We start from the raw sequence: 22,115 nt of genomic DNA on the forward strand, positions 1-22,115 counted from the left end.
AAGCGGTGTTTAGAACGACGATAACCCAGGGTTACGTATGAAAGGCCCTTTGTCAGGACTAGATGCTTTGCAACAGACACCCAATCACATTCCTAATATTTATCGTGCGTCGGACAGTCATAAACGCCGCATATTTGCGTTTGAGTGCAAAAATGTCAGATGATGATGGAAAACTAATTAGACTGGTGACGGTTTAATTCTTACCTTTATAGTCTGAAAAGTCCATTGTCGACACTGACATAGCAAATATGCAAATAGAAACATTAACCCGGAGGTTTAGGAATTTCCGTGAAATTCAGTGTGAAATGTCAGCGTCCTAATGAAAGCACTAATTAATTACATGACTGCTTTCGGATAAGGCGGCAAAAAAAATGTAAACAAGCAGTGTATATGCATCAGCAACAGAAAACTAGACATTTGCTGTTACATGTTGCAGGGAAATGGTGCAGAAGTCTGCTGTGGTGGGCCTCGCTTTGCTGCTGCTGGCTGCAGTCGGCACGTTTTTGGCCGTTTTCTTTTCGGTGCAGGGCAAGAAGGCCTCTCCTGAACCTGAACCTGAAAATGGTTACTTCAAGGCAGCGGTGGCAGCAGATGCTGGGACGTGCTCAGAGATTGGCAGGTTTGAGCTCTGTTCTCCTGAAATGCACATTCACTTTTTGCCATCTATGACATGTAGTTTCTGTGAAATTTAAATAAAATGAATTAATTACGTTCACATTACATCAGAATTTACATTATTGTAAACAAACAGAAAGAAGGCCATAGGAGGAGTTCACTGTAAAATGTTTTGTTTGGTAACATCAGAGACTGTTTAATAGCTGAATCATCCACATTTCATCATCCCATACCACACACCAAAGAAAGTTTTTAAGAATCGCATCATGCAGTAACTGGTTTTTAAGGTATCAACTGCAAATGTTACATTTTTGTAGTGCAGATAAACGCTTTTCTTGTATTGTTATTGGGTTATATATCAATAGAGCTCTGTGAAAAGCCATGTGAGATGAAATATTAGAATGTTTTGTCACGTTACTTAAAAATGTGCTGCAGGAAGTAAAATCCACTTTAATTGGTTTTATGTATCATCAATTATATCATCATCATTTTAAAGGTCACATCCGGTAGGAATAGATCCTTAAGACTCAACACCAGAGGTGAATAGGGTAAAAATGTTAACTAACAGATATCATCATACTTCCCCAGTAGATTTATCACAGTATACAGTACATTAAGACAACTGTTTTGTATTACATGTTTTCTGGAATGTTATGTAAATATGCAAATGATGCATTACCTAATTAAATATGCATTCATTTGCATACATTTCTAGAACAGAAATCTGAACACCTGATGAAGCCAGGTTCAAACTTCTTGTTTCATTTGGTTGACGTATTAGTTGAAGGTTTTTACAAAGGAGATTTGGATATCTCTTTTTATCACTCCATAAATCAGAAAAATATTGTCAAGAGCCAGGAATAAAGTAATGGAATGTTTTATAAATGAGGTGAATGATAAATGAGCAAATCCCTCAGTAAAAACATTAGGAATATAGATGGGAATAAAACTGTAAAGTCTGGTGTGTGTGTGTAAGTGTTGCTGAAGTGGTGATTTGTGCAACAGAAAAAAAAGAAACTTTAGATATGTACTGTAATTAAAATCTACCGATGCAAAAAGATCAATTGTAATAAAATGAACACTCATATTGCACATTTTTGTCAATGCATAATATAGTGTTTTTCATCAAAATCTTTTTTTAGTTGTTGCTGCTGCATTCTGATATTTAAAATGATCATATCAAGGTTAGCATGCCAAATGCCCTCTCTGTGTGTCCTCCAGGGATATCCTGAAGAGAGGCGGTTCCGCTGTAGATTCTGCCATTGCTGCTCTGCTGTGTGTGGGATTGATGAATGCCCACAGCATGGGCATCGGAGGAGGGCTCTTCTTCACTATTTATGATGCCAAAACAGGTATGCAGACTGCAGTCACTCACTATTACCTGTCTGATTCAACCTGACACACCAGTCTGCAGTGTCTGTGTGTATCTAAAGAATTTCTGCACATATAAGGATCTATTTTTATCATTTAATTTTTTTATATAATTTATATTTAATAATATTTGCAACTTTTGTATTAAAACTATTGCATTTTTATATATTTGCAACTTAAATTTTTTATGCACACTGCATGAATAAAATGTAAATTATGCACACACCGCATAAATAAATGTAATAATTTAGCTGAATATAAAATAATTTAATTTAAAAGTAAGTATATATACCAGTGCATAAAGAATTTATGCACATATTTTAAGGATCTATTTTTATACTTTATTTGTTTATTATTAATACTTTAATATTATTTATATTTATTAAAAATATATGTACTTATACAAATAGATGGGTATATATGCATTATTTGCAAAAAAATTTTTTTAAATATTTTTATGCACACTGCATAAATAAAATGTAAATAATTGTGAATAATATAAATGTGTCTGTGTATATGAAGAGTTTATACACATTTTAATAGTTGAATCTATTTTATATTATGTATTTATTTTGTATAATTATATAATAAAATATAAAATATATTTGTTCTTTAGTTGATTTTGATTGCTTCCGTTGTCCTCATTTGTAAGTCGCTTTGGATAAAAGCGTCTGCTAAATGTCTAAATGTAAATGTAATAAAAATCATAAATATTTAATATTTATATTTTTGGATTTCTTTATATTTATAGATTATTTACTTGACTTTGCAGGAAAAGTCGAAACCATCAATGCACGTGAGACGGCCCCTGCGAACGCAACCAGAGACATGTTTGGAAATAGTACAGACCTTTCCCAGAAAGGTATCTATTAACTACATTAAATTAACTGGGAAAATCATTAGTGAAACAGGATTTACACGATGGGTGGCCTCGTGATACAGTGCCAGCATGGAGAGATAAGCATAAAACAACTATCACCACAATTTCAACAATCAATATCTCACAGTACATCAGGCTCTACATATAGTTAATATAGGACTTTTCCAGGAAAACCGTAAAACTGCATCTCAGTTCATTGTACATATGGTCTCATGTCACAAAGTATGTAATGTTATCAACTGCCATATATATATATATATATATGTATTTTTTAACTGCTGCATTTTTATTTTTCTTAAGTTCAGTGTTTCAGATCTGTTGGTGGTTTTAGATAATAAAACACGGAATAAAGTGTTTCAAAAAATCATCCACAGGTGGTTTGTCCATCGCTGTTCCTGGAGAGATTCGTGGGTATGAAATGGCCCATAAACGGCATGGCAAGCTTCCATGGAAAGAGCTGTTTTTACCAAGCATACAACTGGCCAGAAACGGCTTTCCTGTTGGCAGAGCATTGGCAAGTGCCATTAACTCAAACAGAAACATCATTATGGGTGATAAGATGTTATGGTGAGCACACATGGATATTTTCAACCAAGATGTTAAGCATTAAAAATATATACTTTTAACAAGGTGCACAAAGTAATTTGTATTTGATATGACTGTGGGGTGATATTATAAAAACATTTCTATAATGTAATTTGTAATATGGTATATCCCCTTTTAGCCATGCACTGCGTTTATGCACTAACATTTTCGGTTCGGTTCCTTAGTTCTGTGTTCTGCGATTCCACCGGCAACATCCTACAGGAAAACGACACCATCACCTTCACAAAACTGGCTGACACTTATGAGTTCATTGCAGAGAATGGGCCTGATGCTTTCTACAGCGGACGGCTTGCTGAGAGCCTTGTGAGGGACATCCAAGCTGCAGGTTTTTTATTCACACATATGTCTATTCCATTATTTGGTATCAATAACTCATAATCTGGACTAAATCAAAAGTGTGGTTGGATGAAGTGATTTAGCCCAGGGGCTTTCAAACTGTACCCCAGAGGACCTTGTATGTGAACTATGTGAACAGCAATAAATAAAAAAAATATCTTTTTGTTTTTATGCACACACTACGGATATACAAACACACACTGTATATGCATTGTTTACATTTTAGTTCTTATGCACAATGCGCAGATAAAATGTCAATTTTTAAGACAATGTAATTTAATATATTTATATGGATTAAAGTTTGTTTCATCTGCATGGATAAAATTTTAATAATATATAAATATTATTTTATATATTTTTTTAAACACAAACTGCACAAAAAAAACAGTCTGTGTTAATTAAAAATATCATAATATTTAAATGTCTGAAATCCCCTGCGCTAACCCTAAAAAGTTTCTTGAGTCTTCTTCTTACTCAAAATCTTGATCCAGGAATGCATTCTGCTATAATAAATCACTATAAGCGTAGAGCCACATTTTTTATTTCCTGTCAGATGTACTTGACTGCCCATATTAGTGAGTTAAAGATGCTAAATTGTGCAGTTTCTAGACTTCTGTTGTGGCTGATGTGTTGTGGTTCATTGATTTCCAAATATTTTACATCCCACTAATTCCTGCAGTGCTGCCAATAGTCCACCCAGGCCGAGCTGTTGAAGGATAACACACAATTGGTTGTTAATGACTAAATCAATAACTCAGTAGGTTTGATCTCATTAAGTTGCTTCGCATCATGCGTCATACGTCCGTCTGTGTCGTGTGTGTTGCAGATGGGATTATAACTCTGGAGGACTTGAGAGATTACAAGCCCTTTCTGGATGATTCCCCCCTCACTGCCACTGTGGGTGAATACACAATGGTGACACCAAACGTGCCTGCCAGCGGCCCAGTCCTCACACTGATACTCAACATCCTGAGCGGTAGGTACAGAGTTCAAGCACTAGACAGTTTATCCAGGGCTGCGTTTCCCACTTGCATCGTAACCCTAAGTAGATCGTAGAACCATTGCCACCAATGGTCGCTATTCATGCCTGAAATTGCTTTTATATATAGGGGCATTTAACATATAGCCTGCAATTTAAATAATATAGGCTAAACTAAGGTGTTTTTCTAAATATTTTTTTAGAAAGAATATTCCTGCCCGCTAGAAAAAAAACACAGAACCAAAATGTTGAAATGGTTCCAACACGTCACGCAAACAGTCATTGGGATACTATTATAGTTTTTTTATTTCTATATTTTTAGTTACTTTTTGTAATTTAGTTGTATTTTTTTGTAATTTGTATTATTTTAAATGTCTGTATATTTTTTTATTATTTTTATTTCAGTTTTAGAAATGCCTTGTCAACTAGCTGAAAAAAATATTTTATGTTTTGAAAATTTTTTTTTTTTTTAATTTCAGTTACGTTTATTTTATTTCAAGTAGCAAAAATGTTTTCTTTATGGTTTTAGTTTTGCTAAACTACCCTGACCCAAACTCAATATCGATTTTAGCGATTTTAACAACCAGCCAGTAAATAAAAGTCTGTATAGTAGGTTCATTGTTCATTCGAGTTGTTGCCGAATCGTTGTTCTGATTTAGCACTGATTCACTCGCTAGCCAGTTCAAGATTGTTTCGTAAGACTTTTAAAAGAATCTATTCATAAGAGTCATTTGTTCGCAAATGAGACATAATGGCTCGTGCTGTGTTCATTGTTGCATACAAATTTTTCCTGACTGGATTTTACATTTTTGTTGCACATATGCTTATTATGTTGTGTAATGTTATGATATAATGTTTACTATTATATTTGTTTATATTTTTTAATGAGCAATGTATTAGTCAATTGACCTTCCTCTGAGTTGAAAACAAGTTTCCATTTAAACCAGTGTGGACCAGCATGACAATTTGGTGTTTTGAGCAGCGAGAGGAAGCATCTAGTGATTACTGATTACAGGATGACCGTTAGTCAATCTTTAATGTTCTTAACTGTTTCCTCATGTTGAATAGTGACTTCAGAACATCCCAACTTTTCTTTGCTACAAGCCATTAAAATCCCTCCACCCTTCGCTCCTGTCTCCCACACCAACACTAACGTGGGCTGTTTGCCACTAATTGGACACAAACCAAGCATGGAAAAATCCATGCAGTCAGCGTGTTCCGACCCTTTCCTTGGGGTTCCACCAGTAGGGGATACGAAGAAGCATCTGAGATTCATCTCAGCTCTGTGTCTTAGTGTTTTTCAGACACCCACTCTTTAGCTTTACTGATGAGATACTTAGTCATTAAGTTGCTGCCAGACAGGGCACGGCTGTCGATAAACACTGTTAGCACTTGTTTTTTCACAATATAGCTTGATATATTCAGTCGTTATGAAACATCTTCCCTGGCGAATCATTCATAATTGTTCAATTATTTCAAATAGACGGGTCTGGCATGAATGGTCGAGACAATTTGAGAAGTTTTCAGACACTAAAACTGGGTCAGTTGTCCAACAGTAAAATAATAGTTGACCTAAATGATGTCGCCATTTACTCGCTCTCGTGTCATTTCCTAACCCATATGGCTGACTTTAGTGGAACACAAATGAGATGTTTTGCAGAATGTTCTGTAGCATTTTCAGGGTTTAAGAACTGAAATTTTCCATAATAATCACATTTGTGCTTCTGCATATTCAGATTTGATTCGATGAAAGGGAAAAACGATTGCATTTGGCTTCACTGACGTCACAATAAATAACCACATATTGATTACCCTGCTAACAAAAATATGTTCTAAGAACGTTTTGCTAACATTCCCATTACGTTATCAAAATGTTATTTCTGAATGTTCTCAGAACGTTCATAATGTCCAGTTTTTGGAACTTTTTTTTTTTGGTTGTGCGAACATTAAGTGAACATTCCATTGTATCATTTTGCAAACATTATGGGAATGTTACTTTTGAATGTTCTCTGAACAAGTAATAAAAGGTAAAAATTACTAGACAAACGTTCAAGTAAAACATTTTGGAGTAAAAAAGCTTCTGAAGACCTTTCTATGGCAATCATCTTGATGATTGGCAGCTCTAGCCATTTTTATGACAACAGTTTGCATGGTTGAGTAATCACAGAATGTAGTGAATCTAACTGAGCTCTCATTCTCTTTCCTCAGGTTACAACTTCAGTTCAGACAGTGTCTCCACCACTGAAAATAAAACCCTCACCTATCATCGCATAGTAGAGGCGTTCCGGTTTGCGTATGCCAAGAGGAGCGTCTTGGGGGATCCAGAATTTCTCAACATCTCCAGTGTAAGTTGTAATGAAAGCGATACTTCATAAAAAAAAAAAAAAAAAAAATACTGTCATCATTTACTCATCCTCATCTCATTCCTAACCTGTATGATTTACGTTCTTCTTATAGATTGTTGCATTAAAGTAAAGTATTAACATAAAAAAAAAAAAAAGAAAAATTCTGTCATCATTTACTCATCCTCATCTCATTCCTAACCTGTATGATTTACGTTCTTCTGTAGAACACAAGGTAAGATATTTTGTATCATGCCTGTTTTGTCTTCCTTTTTTCCTGTATCATGTCATTTTTATTTTTGATATTTCTATGTAATTTATTTAATTTAAGTTTTAATAATTTTAGAACTTTAATTATTTTATTTTATTTATTTTATTTAATTATTTGTTGCCAATGCAACATTTCTTAAGTTTAAGGCAACATTTTTTTATTTTTAAACTTTCCTTTTAATATGTATATAAACTCATTAAAAATCAGCTGAAATAATGTGTGTATATATATACTATATTGTATATACTGTATATTATAGCAGCTGATTTTTAATGAGTTTATTTTTAGTTAACATTAACAACATCATTTTGGACTGGATTGATGTTATGTGGCCAAAAACAGCTGAAACATTCTTCAAAATATCTTCCTTTGTGTTCTGCAAAAGTCATGCAGGTTAGAAACGACATGAAGGTGAGAACAGAATTTAAATTTTTGGGTGAACTATTCCTTTAAAGGGGTCATAGGATGCTACATGCACTTTTACAAGTTGTTTGAACCATAGGCGTAGCTTGACGTTTGCGTTTGGGGGGGCCAAACCGAACCGGTGGATTTGGTCAGACGTACTTTTAAACACATTTTAGTTTTGCTATAGTAAATCTACATATTCACATTGAGCAGTGGCAAGTGCATGAGGTTGTCATGGTAACCACATACATTGCCTACGAATTACAGCTGCGTTTCTATTTTGCCACACTAAACTTAGCAATAAACCCGTTTAAAATGCACAATAAACATGTCTGTCAAAACGATCTCAAAGGAGGCTTTTATTAAGCAAATCAAGGAGTGAATTACTAAAACCGGCTGTGTCCTGTGGATCACCTTTATCTGATTGTCCGGGTCCGGAATCATTAAGCACGGCATTAATATCTTCATCTGAGTTTTTCGTTGTCTCCAGATTTCTCTGCAGTTCGTGTATGTTGTTAAAAACGCGGAACATCATTTTATTCCACACAACAGGCAAGCATTACCATTAAGTCTATTATCCACCAAAATGCAGATTCGTCACGTGACAATTCTTACGCAAATGAGATTGAGGGAGACGTTAAGTTTGTTTTGATTTATTAATTTACTTACAATAACAATTTAAAATGTATTAACTTTTACGTATTCACTTTTACATGTATTATTAACTGCATTATATGCATCTTTACTTCATAGAAAAAACTTTTTTAATAAATATTTAGTAAAATTCTTAAATAGCTATGGGGGAGCCAGGCCCCCCTGGCCCCCCCACAAGCTACGCCCATGGTTTGAACTGAAATGTGTGTTGGCAGTGTGTGTACACAACCACCCTATAATGATAAAAATCCACCCAGTGTTTTTTTTTATCTGGTTAAATGTTTTCCCCTTTCTCAAATCGAGCCGATCTCAGATGCCTGTTTGTGTGATGTCACAAAAACAGGCCCCTCCCACGATAGTTTGATTAGACTGGACTCACTGGTGTTTTACCTTAGACCCGCCCTGAGTGAGCTGTCATCAGTCCACCATTGTTTCACCGCCGGAGTTACTTAACCTCAACCAACATGCATTATCTTAATGTAAAAATGCTCCCATGTATCTTCAGCAGCTGTTCATATTGACACAGGCATATGTTCATCAGCTGTGATAAAAGTGGTTACTGAAACCGGCATGCTGTATCTCACACTAATCACAGAGCATGAAAGTAGTGCGCTATTGAACGGCTCATTGTGCGTCCGCCCTTTTGATCAGCTGTTCTTTCAAGCTGTAGATTATTGTGCCGCCGGCAGGGCTGCAATAATGATCTGCTTACCTCCTCCTCTATCTCGCTGGCAGTTCATCCAGAACATTACCTCGAAGGACTACGCTGACATGATACTTCAGAAGATCACAGATAATACGACTCAGCAAGAGAGCTACTATGAACCCGAGTTCTACCTTCCCGACGATCACGGCACATCACATGTGTCAGTGGTGGCAGAGGACGGCAGCGCGGTCGCCGCCACCAGCACCATCAACCTATAGTGAGCGTTTGCCATCTCAAACATCTGTCATTATTTAGTCAGAGAGTGTACACTTTTCAGGAAAATCAGCTTCTAATTGACTTATCTAATTGAAATAATAATATTTGTAAATGACATCATATTCTTTTTCTTCTCCCAGTTTTGGCTCCAAGTTTATGTCAAATTCAACAGGAATTATACTGAACAATGAGATGGATGACTTCAGTTCTCCCTTGATAACCAATAACTTTGGAGTTCCTCCTTCTCCCAACAACTTCATTGTCCCACGTGAGAAAATATGATAACAACCATTGGCAATAACATATTTTTGTAGTATGTATACTATAGGCCTAAGCCACATGAGGCCATACTTTACATTGAGTTTTATGCACAATGTTTTCTTAACATTATTACATATGGTAAAATTACTGTAACAACAATATGATAAAAACACAATATTAGTTAAGAGTAAAATTTGTTATGTATGTTATACTATTGAGACTTTGATCAGATATTCAAAATTATTACTCTAAATGGACTTCAAATGCTTATTTCTGAGATGAATGGCACACAATTATTATTACCATTACATTATGCTGTTCCAAATATTTTTTTTCAGATAATAAGCATTTTACATTGTATACTATGCAGTATGCAGGGACATAATTTCAATCACAGCCATGAACTTCAGTGTATCTTTGAAGATTTTGCTTTAATTGTTTGTTAACTCTGTTGCTTCTCATTTTTGCTCAGATAAAAGGCCCATGTCTTCTATGTGTCCCACCATCCTGCTAGACAAAAACAATAAGGTTAAAATGGTGGTTGGAGCCTCTGGTGGAACAAAGATCACCACAGCAGTTGCCGAGGTGCACTTCCATTTTATTTTAGTCTAGATAGTGGTGCTGGGCATATTTCAGACCTTATCAACTCATAAATAACTGACATTTTCTGCGCAGGTGATCTTAAATGCACTGTTCTTTAACTATGACCTGAAGAAAGCGATAGTAGACCCGAGAATTCACAATCAGCTCAGTCCAAACACTACACATGTAGAGCCTGACTTCGACAAGGTGGGTGAAGCAATGTATACAGGTGTCATTTTTAACAGTAATACTAGATATATGACTGAAATAATGTACAACATATACTGTACATCTCCTCTGTGCTGTACACTGTAAACAAAAGAAAAAGAAAGAAAGAAGCATGAAATTAATGGTAAAAAAAATGGCAGATGTGGTCTGAATGTAAATTTACAGTAAAAAAAACATTTCATTAACTGCTATGATGTTTATATATGAATCTACTGAAGTACTAAAATCTGTTTTGTACCTTTATAATACGCTGACAACCACCATAAAAACACAGGTGGTAATGAGAAATCCATGTGATTATTCAAAGTTCAATACAATTAGCTTTTCCACAAGCTGAGGTAAATATTAATATATAGAAGATCATTATATAAAGAAGAATATTAATATGTAGAAGACACAGTTATACACACAAATACAAAACACCATCTTGGAAACACACAACACTAAAATAATGCAATAAACATGCAAATCAATAAACTAAGAATAAACAATTAGTTCAATGAAAAAGCATCTAATGTGAGCTGTCACACAGGGACATTTTTACCAGTAAAATTATTTTATTTTTTTACTATGCATGTGAATGTTTTTTGAGTGTAACCACTTATCTGTGGCCATATTTGGTCCAAAAATGATTTTATTTGTTACCACAGGTTTTTTTTTTTTATGTTGGAGTGAAACTTTTTTTTTTTTAACCACATTTTTACTAGTAAAATTAAAAAAAATTTACAATGCAGGTGAGTGTTTTTGAGAGTAACCACTTATCTGTGGTCACATTTTGCCCTAAAATAATAATAATAATAATAATAATAATAATAATAAACTTTATTTTATATAGCGCCTTTAAAAGTAGCATCTCAAAGAGCTTTACATACATATAAAAATATGAAGTTAAAAGATACACACAACAGTACAGGCAGTAAAGAACTAACCAAACAATACAAAGCCAATATAATAAAAGACAAAGTAATCACATAAAAGCTACCCTAAAAAGGTAAGTTTTAAGGGACGATTTAAAAACACTAAGGGATTCTGCATTCCTAATCTCAGAGGGCAGGGAATTCCACAATTTAGGAGCCAAAGAAGAGAAAGCCCGATCACCGATAGTTTTTAGCCGAGTTGTTTGAACAGTTAAAAGACCAGCTTCAGAAGAGTGTAGAGCATGTGTAGGGGTGTAGGGGGTTAAAAGCTTACACAAATATTGAGGAGCCAAATTATTCAAGGCCTTATGAATGTAGCGAATCAGCTCATGGGGAAATATGAATAATTAATCATAACTAGTTATAATTTAAATGAGCATGAGAATTTTAAAATCAATACGAAAACTAACAGGAAGCCAGTGCAGTTTTTCCAAAATAGGTGTGATGTGCTCCCTTGCACTGGTTCTAGTCAGAATTCTAGCAGCTGAATTTTGTACCAACTGTAATTTATTTAGGGTAGCTTTTGAAACTCCAGCCAGCAAAGCATTACAATAATCAATACGGGAAAAAACAAAAGTGTTGATTAACTTTTCAGCCACAGAAAAAGTCAACATGGGATGTGTAACATTATGAAGCGACGAGAATACTTTTTGTACGCAGTTGCGCGGCTGACACAGAAGAGCGTACGCTGCTTGCGTTCAGCGGATATTCTCCAAAATGGCGCTATGGTGATGTGGAGAGACACAGAGGAGACGAATTGTTGAATAAAGTCATTATTTTTGTTTTCTTCGCGTACAAAAAGTATTCTCGCCGCTTCATAACGTTACGGTTGAACCACTGTCTGACTATTCTGACGATGCTTTTCATACTTTTCTGGACCTTGACATTGTAATTTACTAGGCAGTCAAACGGACAGTCACAAGCCTCCTGGTTTTCATCCAAAATATCTTAAATTGTGTTCCGAAGACGAACGAAGCTTTTACAGGCTTGGAACGGCATGGGGGTAAGTGATTAATTACAAAATTTTCATTTTGGGGTGGAGTATACCTTTAAGGTTACAGACTCTGCTTTGTGCAACTGATGAGGTGAACCAATAAGCATCACTTCAGTCTTGTCACTGTTTAGACAGAGACAATTTTCAGACATCCATTTTTTAATCTCAGTAAAACAATGAGAAAGAAAAGACACAGGCATATTGACATAAGGTTTTGAATGTATGTAGATCTGAGTGTCATGGGCATAAAAGTGAAAGTTAAGACCAAGTGTCCTTAAAAGTTGGCCAAATGGGAAAATGTAAATACTAAAAAGTAAAGGGCCCAAAACTGATCCCTGGGGAACACCAGAGTGCACCACACCGACCTCAGACCTGCAACCACCCATCACAACAAACTGCTTGCGATTAGAGAGGTAGGACTTAAACCACTTCATTGCAGAATCAGAAACAGTCTTTAAACGGGTGATTAAAATAGAGTGATCTATAGTGTCAAAAGTGGCACTAAGATCAAGAAGAATCAGAATAGATAGACGGCCAGAATCAGAAGCCATTAACAAGTCATTAGTGACCTTAACTAACGCTGTTTCAGTGCTGTGGAGTTTACGGAATCCAGATTGAAGTGGCTCAAAAAGGTCATTAGAGGAAAGATGAGAAAGCAATTGAGAAGCCACTGTTTGTTCAAAAATTTTGGCGAGGAATGAAAGATTAGAGATGGGACGAAAATTATTTAGATTTAATTTTTCAGATTTCAAATTATTTATTTAAATCATTAATTAAAATGAAATGATTGTAACCACAGATTCTTTTAATGTTGGAGTGAAACATCACCCGGATATTTTCTTTGGTTGTTCTGAATACACATGATTTTTGCTAAGCACAACCCACTCACTATCAACCCACAGGCCATTTTGGAGGGTCTTGCTACGAAGAACCATGTAATAGAGGTGTTGAAGTCCATGGGCGCAGTGGTTCAGGCCGTGGTGCGGTATAGTGCTGGCCTCAGCGCTGAGTCAGACCCCCGTAAGGGAGGATATGCAGCTGGGTACTGACATTTGACTCAGCGATCCATGTCTCCGGTCCAGCTGGAGGCAATGGAGATGCTACTTCGAGACCCCAAGGACAATTTCCCCTCATGCTGCTCTGAAGCAACCAAGTGCCTCCATCAGAGATACAGGTGAATCAGCTCTGGACAATCAAAAGCTCTGTTAATGTTAATCTCTGCACACACTGAGAAATAAAACGCATTCAAATACACTCACAATGGAAACGCACCATCTTTCTTCAGCTGCTTCTTCTGATGACTTGCATTCGTCAAAATCTCTATAGATCTAGTTACTGCGGAGTGGTATTTATTTCTGCTAATAAACATGTTGTGATGGCCATTATGAACTTTCTTGCGTGACTTCTGTCCGTATTAAGATTTACATCCTGGCATTAGAACATTTTTGCAAGACTTAGCAGCAGCGTCTCAGGGGACAAAGTTTTAATCAAGCTTCTAATAAGAGCTGAAGCGTGAACAAGAGTTGAAATGCTCGTTTTAATGTCCCACGAGTATGTGGTTCTACCCACAGGCACCGGCCCGACATCAAGCAGCATCATTAATGCTGAAGTTGTGGGGGACAGAGAAAAATCACATAAACAGTCCTTAATTAAACTTTCAAAATTGTACTGGGCTAGAAAGTAACTAATAAAATGTATGTACAGTTTATTAACTTAAAGGAAGAGTCCACCCAAAAATAACAGTTTTGTCATTCCAAACCTGTATGGATTTCTTTTTTCTGTGGAACACAAAAGAAGATATTTTGAAGAATGTTGGTAACTGAGCATTGACTTTCATAGTCATTTTTGTCCACACAATGGAAGTCAGTGGGACCCAAAACCATTTGTTTTCCAGCATTCTTCAAAAATATCTTGAAATGCATACAGGTTTGGCACAACATGAGGGTGACATAAATAATGACCAAATTTTTGGGTGGAGTATCCCTTCAATCTAACAAACTGTATATCATTTGTTGCCGGTGACTCAAGAGTTGCATTTTTATTCTAACATGTAAAATGTTCTATATGGCACATCAAATTTGCCAAGTCAAAATTTGCCAAAATTCCAAGTATACGGTGTACAAAACTATGTAATTATGAATTATTAGTTGTTATTATTAAAACTAAATTATTAAAATGAATTATTAAAGTTATTAACAATTTCTCTCATTTAAAATAGCTGTAAGTGTGTGTAAGTGGCTGAATTAGAATGGCCTCCAAATGCCAGATTTGTTATTTGAAGAACTATTAAATTAAAATATTCTGAATAGCAATGCTTTTTCTGACTGGTTTGTGAAAATGTAAAAAATGTGCAGCACAATAAGACTTTGGAGTGGCATAGTTCATTACTAAACATAATGCATTTAACATTAATTTATTTAACATGATTTTTTCCCCCTCACTTACATAAAATTTTTTATTGTAAGTGTAAATCATTCATGTTTTCTCCAGTGTATGTATGTATATACTGTATAAATGTATAAATAAATAAAAGTAATGTGTGCCAAACCAAAAACATGTAAGAATGAAATAAAATGTTATAAACATATTATACATGTGGACATTGTGGATTTTCTGGTAAAAATGCTTAAAATATAAACTGCTACAAAGGTGCAGAATAAGTGCCCTTGAAGTATTTCAGACGAGGCCAGACGCAAGATATTTCAGCCTCTGCGCTCCAGAAAGGAAAGCTGATTTGCACTTTAAACAGAAGTTCAAAGCTTGTTGTTAGCTGCTCATATCATAGCTGTTATTAAAGGTCACATTGTGAAGTCTGTTCAGATCATATTTTCATATAGCAAACTCTACGCAAGTACATGGACATGTTTTGAGTAAAGTCCCTGCCTCTTCATTTACCAATATTTTAGCATTGTCTTGTGCTTTTCGGGGGCGTTTGTTCCTGTCGGGTGGCTTTGAGAGCTGTTGGGTTCATGCTGCTAGGAAAAGGTCAGGTTCTTTCACTGTTCCCGGCCCTCCCATAGGGGCTGACAATAAAGCCCTGTCACGTGGCACTCGTCGCTACAACGGCACCACCATTTAGCCCAGAGCACAGCCCAGACTTTTAGTCTCATTTTTGAGGTGGAACACAGTTTGAGACTAGACCCAGAAAACAGGTTCAGACATTGGTTTGCTAATGATTTTATGGCGGTTGAAGAAAGCTGGTATCTGCTGCATTCACATCCAGTCAACAAACTGCAAGGCTATGGCAAATAATATTGAGTTTAAAGGTTCACCTCAGCCTGAATGCAAATTTAGACAAGATTTTGCAGGCAAAAAAGGTCCATTGTCTATTATCAACAATGTAATGATGTATGGTGCTCACGGTTCACACAGAAGTCTCTTTCAAACCAAGCAGCTTTCTGAACCTGTTACAAAATCAATGTGGGGAAATTTGTTTTCACTTTTGTGTGAAAGTCCATATTGTGCTAATTCAAATTACATTAACCACACTACAGATTTACATGTACATTTAGTCATTTAGCAGACGCTTTTATCCAAAGCGACTTACAAATGAGGACAATGTAAGCAATCAAAATCAACAAAAGAGCAATGATATGCAAGTGCTAAGTCTCAGTTAGCTTAACGCAGTACACGTAGCAAGGTTTTTTTTATTATTAAATAATAAATAAAATGAAAACGGATAGAATAGAAAAAGAATAGAGCAAGCAAATGTTAGAGGCCCCTTTTTTTTGCTTTTTGTTAATTGTATATTAAATAAAGAGAAAACAAATAGATAGAATACAAAAAGATTAGAGAAGCTATTGTTAGTTTTTTTTAAAGAAAACAAGCAGTTAGTAAATGAATAGAGTGCAAGTCTAAAAGGGACAATTTTTTTAAAGAATAGAATTAGAATAGAGAATGCTAGAGTTAGAGGGTCAAATAAAGATATTTATACATATTTTCATAACGCACTTTCTAACTTTAAAAACTGTTTTATGCAATTTTCGGTATGTTGTTAAGCAATAAAATAATTTATCACAGCCTCTTTTACAAAATTCCTGTCAAAAATTAAATACAGTGCTAGGCTACCTGACTGGGCTATTACTGTATGGCTAGACTGGCTGGATTAATAAAAATGTATTCAAGTGACACCATATGAAAATTTGGACGTTTGCATAAATGTGCTTGTGTATTGTTGATTACTGATCTTGTTGACCGCGTACAAAAAATGATCGACGTACAATTTATAGACACGCCCCCAAAGCGGCAACATCGTCAGTCGAGCGTTTTGAGCAGGTGTATTTCGCGCCAGTGTGAACACGTCAGTGTTGCCAAGTCCGCGGTTTTCCCGCGGAATTACGCTACTTTAACACTGTTGCCGCGGGTTGTTTTTCATGTCCGCGGGTTGAAGTGACTCCATTAACATTATATTTATCGCCTGCAATGTGAATTTTAGCAGGGGAATCTCGCCAAAAAACGTGTATTTCCCCCCTGGAAGGGGATTTTTAACTGGGGACCCCCTCGAAATGCTATTGGGCTAGTTTTGAGTAGCAGTGTTGGGAAGGTTACTTTGGAAATGTAATAGGTTACAGATTACAAGTTACCCTACTTAAAATGTAATAAGTAGTTGAGTAGCTATTGGGCGGTTTTCTTGTGAAAACCTGGCAACCCTGGAACACGTGCCATTGGGTCACAGAGGATGGAAAACACTCACGAAAAACTAAAATATGACTGTTTTGTGCAAGAAACAACAGAAAGTGAGGTAAGATTTATGATCTGTGATTAACCCGTGTATAAAAAACAAAACGAGAAACGAATTCATCCCTTTGTGTGCCTCCTGCCATGTAGAGGGAGTTATAATAATGCATATCTCTTCCCTCCAAGGGAAAGCGTTTGCGTTTGCGTTCAGCTCACTGTGAACACACGTAAAACTGAATTTAATCACATTATGTTTTGTACACTATAACTTCTCCTGTCTTCATGATTTATGCACGGTCTCATTTAAGCTTGTACCTGGACGACTGACAGCGAGGGCTAATGCTGAAACTGAACCATTTTCTTAAATAATAAAAGTAAAAAAAAAAAGACTCATTAAAAGACATTAGAAAGTATTTATTGTGATGTATGAAAAAAAAGATTCGAAATGCACTTAAAGGCACAATATGTAAGATTTTTTTTTAAATATCCCAAAACCACTATAACAGTTATATATTTTGCTGACTTGTGTACTTACATTATCCCAAATGTTTGGAAGAATGTTTAAATCCAGAGAAATAAGCAATTTTAACTAGTGACACGGAGCGTGTCCATAGTGTCATTGTGTCGCCTGCCAATGACGTCATACCCCCTCGATTTCCGGTTTTGTTTTGTAGAAAACATGGAAACACCAAAGACGCTTTAATATGTTGTGCGTTTTATTAGACCGGTGACGACCGCACAGAGTAGCATAATAACAGAACTTTCAAATTTATCTAGTATGATAAAACAGCGCTGCTTTTTTTCCCCACATACGCACGACCGGAAGGAGCGGAAGCGGTCGACTGTGGCATAATAAATAAATAAAGTGTGTCACGCTCGTTCAGCAGCCTCGTTTCGCTTCGACGGCTTTCAGCCTCACCCTGCTTCATTCCACGATTCCGTTAATATGTCATATTCTGTAGTCCTCTGGTGCATCATGGGACAGGTTATGCTGAATATCCGTCAACTTCAATGTCTGAACAGCTCCAATAAACAATATAAAAATAGTAGAAAAGTATAAAATATTTATGATTGAAGTTCAATCAACATATAATGCTGTTTATAAAAATATCATTATGGAAAATATAAAAAGTGTATATGAAACCTAGAACATATTCACAAGTAATAAAACAATAATTGCTAAAATAATTTCATAATTGCAGTATCTCATTCAGTTTGGTGACATTCACATTTCGATTTTCTTATAACACAGTTTTTCCCAACATTTACAGTAACACCTTTAAAATGGAATAGGTTCAGTAAGATGCATTTAGAAACATTGACCTCAAGTTAATCGCTGTTAGCTCTCATAAAAAAGTGTTGGATGATGTTAAGTGCTTCTTTGTACATAATCCGAAAATGACTATGATGACATGTTTTTGTACATAGTACAAAAGCTACAAAAAAAGTTACTTGACATTTCCATAATTACTGGCCAGGACAAAAAATACAGCTTCTTAAAAAAAACAACAACAACAAATAGACTGCTGCTGGGATGGAGTATTTTTGTAGACTAGAACCTGGAAACGATTTAGCATTTTCATTGTCCTTAAGTCAGTGTTCTTTTTAAAGGGTTTCTGGTTAAATGCCAGAAATAAGGTCTGTGGTGAACACAAACTCAAGATATTTTCATGTTTTATTCGACGACATAAAATAGGCTACATCGCTTAATACAAAAAGTGGCTATATGGGACTACAGACATTGTCGGGGACATTAAACGTTATTACATGAAACAGGAAATCTCATCTACTTGCTAGTCCACTTTTGAAGCCTTGTTGTGTTTCTAATCATGCTCTTGCAAAATATTCTAACGCAAACTTTCAGGAATTTTTTTTTTTTTTCCAGAGTTGTCTGAAGCTTAATGACGGTGGCGTTGAAGTAATTTGACCTTGGTGTAGTTAATTTATAGCCTACGTTTAACTATAATAAAGCGCTTTTGCATTTCGCTTTTTTCCTAGAACTATTGGCGGAAGTTCCCGCTTTTTGGCATGTTTGCACTGCAGGAACTAGGAACGGTTTTAGTTCTAGGAACTCCGTTTGGGGAAATTAATTTAGCTCCTACTTCAGATTCAGATTCCTACTTCAGATTTTCATGCTCTTTCAATTGCGTAAATTGTGCGTTTACATTCCATCTCCGCTATCGCGAAACCCACGACACACAACAAAAACAGCTCCGAACACGGTGTCCTCCGTTCACTGGTTGTTGAGGTTTGTAAATGGCGAGAATAAAGACGTTGCTGTCGACCGATTGAGAGTTCCTGCTGCCAGTGCGAATGCAACCAGGAAAACAGCCTGAGAGGGAAATTGTTTCTCTAGGAACGACCCTGTTGGCTAGTTCCTAGAACTAAGTTCCTAGAACTACGCAGTGTGCAAGCACCTTTATACTTCTGCCGATTGTATTTAGGTTTCAAAATGCATAAAAGTTTATTTGTGAAGATGAACAAAATGTGTAAGAATCATAAGCTTTTGTTGGTCACAGAGCTTATTTTCTGCAATTATCCAAAAGCAAGTGGAAAAATCCAGTTGGGTTTCTGTCGAGGCTTTCTGGGTTGGCCTACAAAAATACATCATCGCTGCAGCACTCTATACCATGTGCAACAACTTGCCCCAACCTGACATTTATGGTCAAAAAAATGTCCTACCAACACAGTTCAGCCTATCAGATAAAATCTACCTTCATTATATAGTTGACTCTTTCCTAAATGAATGCCAGTGTGGTTTTTGAGATTCAAGCCTTCCTCTATGTGACAACTAGCTTGTCTCCCTGACATACAAAATATATTTACATGCACTCAAATGTTACTGTAACAACAAAAGTCCAACAAAAGAGGACATGGACGGACAAATGCACACCATTGTGCACAATCACCTCATATTTGAATTTATGGTGTCTACAGGCATCGCTGAAAGAGAGCGCTGACCCTTTGTTTCCACCCTCACTCCTCCCAGGCCTGATGAATCACTACACCAGTCTCTAACAGCTGACGGCACAAACAGAGGCAGGGTCAGTATCCCGCTGACCTGCCGCTCTTCCGGGCGTCAGATACTGCACTGATGCACTGCCCTTCTTTCGAGATGCCATTGACCACATTGAAAAATGGGTATGTGTTGTTCTTCACGATGTGTCCTATCTTTTGCATTGCATCGATAGAAGACTGAGAAGAAGAAAAGAACAAAATGTTACTACTTAAGTCACTTTTGATTACCTGTTTTATAAAATGATGATTATAATCAGTGACCGGGAGCATTTCAAGAGGAGGTAAAATCAATTACAATCATTACGGCCACACTATCAACATGGGATTATGGGATTGTGATTCATGGTAACCTCATAATATTAGAGCAGACCTACATTCCAAAGGACTTACATTGTCGTATCCATGCTCAAATTGGACATTGTTGTTGGAGTCCACAAATACTATTTTAGCAGCGATAGATTCGTTAAGGTTCATCCCAAGCCACAAGTGGTTCATAATGGACTGAAATAGGAAAAGAACAAGGGGATGTTCGTTAAAGAGGGTTTGTCAGGTTATTTTCAGCAGGACATCTCCGTACTGAATCTGTGGCATGCTGTCAACTACCGCATACAATAGTTTTTAATGCAGACAATTTTATATTTAATGTTTTGATACAAATTTTAATGCAACAATTAAACTAAATTTGGTTCTTTACAACAGGATATCACTGTACTGCATCTGTGGCATGCTGTCGACTACCCCGGACAATCAAGGTGGAGCAAATTATTAGATTTTGCAAAAAGATTACAAAAACATTTTTTAGATTGTAAGACTATGGACATGCAATAAAAAATAAAGAAATAGATATTATGTTGGAAAATAAAATGCAATCAAAATAATAGTTTAAATAGTTGATTAAAATGTCAAGAATAGCCTAACATTTAAACTAAATTAGGTTCTTTTCAACAGGATATTTCTATACTGTATCTGTGGGATGCTGTTGACAACCACAGACAATCATTTTAGCACACATATGAAATGTGTTTATAGAATGTAAATGGAGGACTAAGACAATTTTATAGCTCAAGTTAATTTTTTTACTGGAAAATATATGCAAGTGCCTTAACAAAAATATGAATTTAAAGTCAATACTGACTGTATTCTGATGATTTTCTGGGAGAAACAGAATTTTCAGGTATATAGAGGTGGAGCAAATAGTTATTATTTTGATAAAGATTACAAAAATGAACATTTTCTAGACAGTAAGACCATGGACATCCAATACAGAGAAAATAAACATTAGGTTGGGAAAAAAAATAGTTGATAAAAAATAATGATAAATAATTCAATAAACAGTTACTACAATAACTTTAAATGACTACTAAATTAGAAGTATGAAAATTGTTTGTAGGTGCAGTAGATGAAAAATAATAATAATAATTTTTATTTATATAGCGCCTTTCCAAAACCCTAGGTCACTTTACAAGTCAGGTTTAAGGAACAGAAACAGATAAACATCAAAACCAGAAGACAGAACACATAGCATGTGCTGAGAGTACATCTAGTTGATATGTGACGAAGGCATGTATAACAGTTTCAGCATCCCGATGACTGAGAGAGGATCGAATATGCGAGATATTACGTAGGTGGAAAAAAGCTGTCTTTACTACTTTACCAATGTGATCATTGAATGAAAGAGTGGAATCTATGAGAACACCAAGATTGCGAACTTTAGTGGAGGGCATAATCAGATCACCATCCAGATCCATCAGTTGACCAGAGAGCTTAGATACAACAGCTTTAGAGCCAATCAGAATTACCTCAGTTTTATCAGAGTTAAATTTAAGGTAATTTGCCTCCAGCCAAAACTTGAGTTCCTTGATGCAATTTGTTAATGCAGGCGGAGGAAACACTGAGGTGGAAGGTGCGCTAAAATAAATTTGAATGTCATCTGCGTAACAGTGGAAGTTAAACCCATAGCGTTTGATTATTTGTCCGATTGGTAGCATATAAATGGTAAAGAGGAGAGGGCCCAAAACAGAACCTTGAGGTACACCAGAACTGATGGATTTGGTAGA

General features: G+C 35.9%; 2 protein-coding genes across 2 annotated transcripts in view; one reads left to right on the top strand and one right to left on the bottom strand.

Moving 5' to 3' along the window:
- Positions 1-270: 270 nt before the first annotated feature.
- Positions 271-14,132, top strand: ggt1b (gamma-glutamyltransferase 1b). Its single transcript, XM_016576466.1, has 12 exons — positions 271-619; positions 1,837-1,967; positions 2,759-2,848; positions 3,241-3,433; positions 3,637-3,797; positions 4,635-4,784; positions 6,996-7,132; positions 9,195-9,382; positions 9,522-9,649; positions 10,115-10,227; positions 10,318-10,431; positions 13,266-14,132. Exons 1-12 carry the CDS (start codon positions 441-443, stop codon positions 13,410-13,412), a joined length of 1,731 nt encoding a protein of 576 aa, XP_016431952.1. The 5' UTR covers positions 271-440; the 3' UTR covers positions 13,413-14,132.
- Positions 14,133-19,200: 5,068 nt separating this feature from the next.
- Positions 19,201-22,115, bottom strand: part of LOC107758668 (gamma-glutamyltransferase 5-like) — a 14,537-nt gene continuing 11,622 nt past the window's right edge. The window contains exons 11-12 of the mRNA XM_016576468.1: positions 20,449-20,559; positions 19,201-20,235 (exon numbers count right to left, since the gene is read on the bottom strand). Coding sequence (XP_016431954.1) covers positions 20,086-20,235; positions 20,449-20,559 — 261 coding nt within the window. The 3' untranslated portion in view covers positions 19,201-20,085. The remainder of the gene's footprint in view (positions 20,236-20,448; positions 20,560-22,115) is intronic.

Source organism: Sinocyclocheilus rhinocerous, unplaced genomic scaffold (genome assembly GCF_001515625.1).
Source record: "Sinocyclocheilus rhinocerous isolate Xijiao unplaced genomic scaffold, SAMN03320098_v1.1 scaffold623, whole genome shotgun sequence".
NCBI lineage: Eukaryota > Metazoa > Chordata > Actinopteri > Cypriniformes > Cyprinidae > Sinocyclocheilus > Sinocyclocheilus rhinocerous.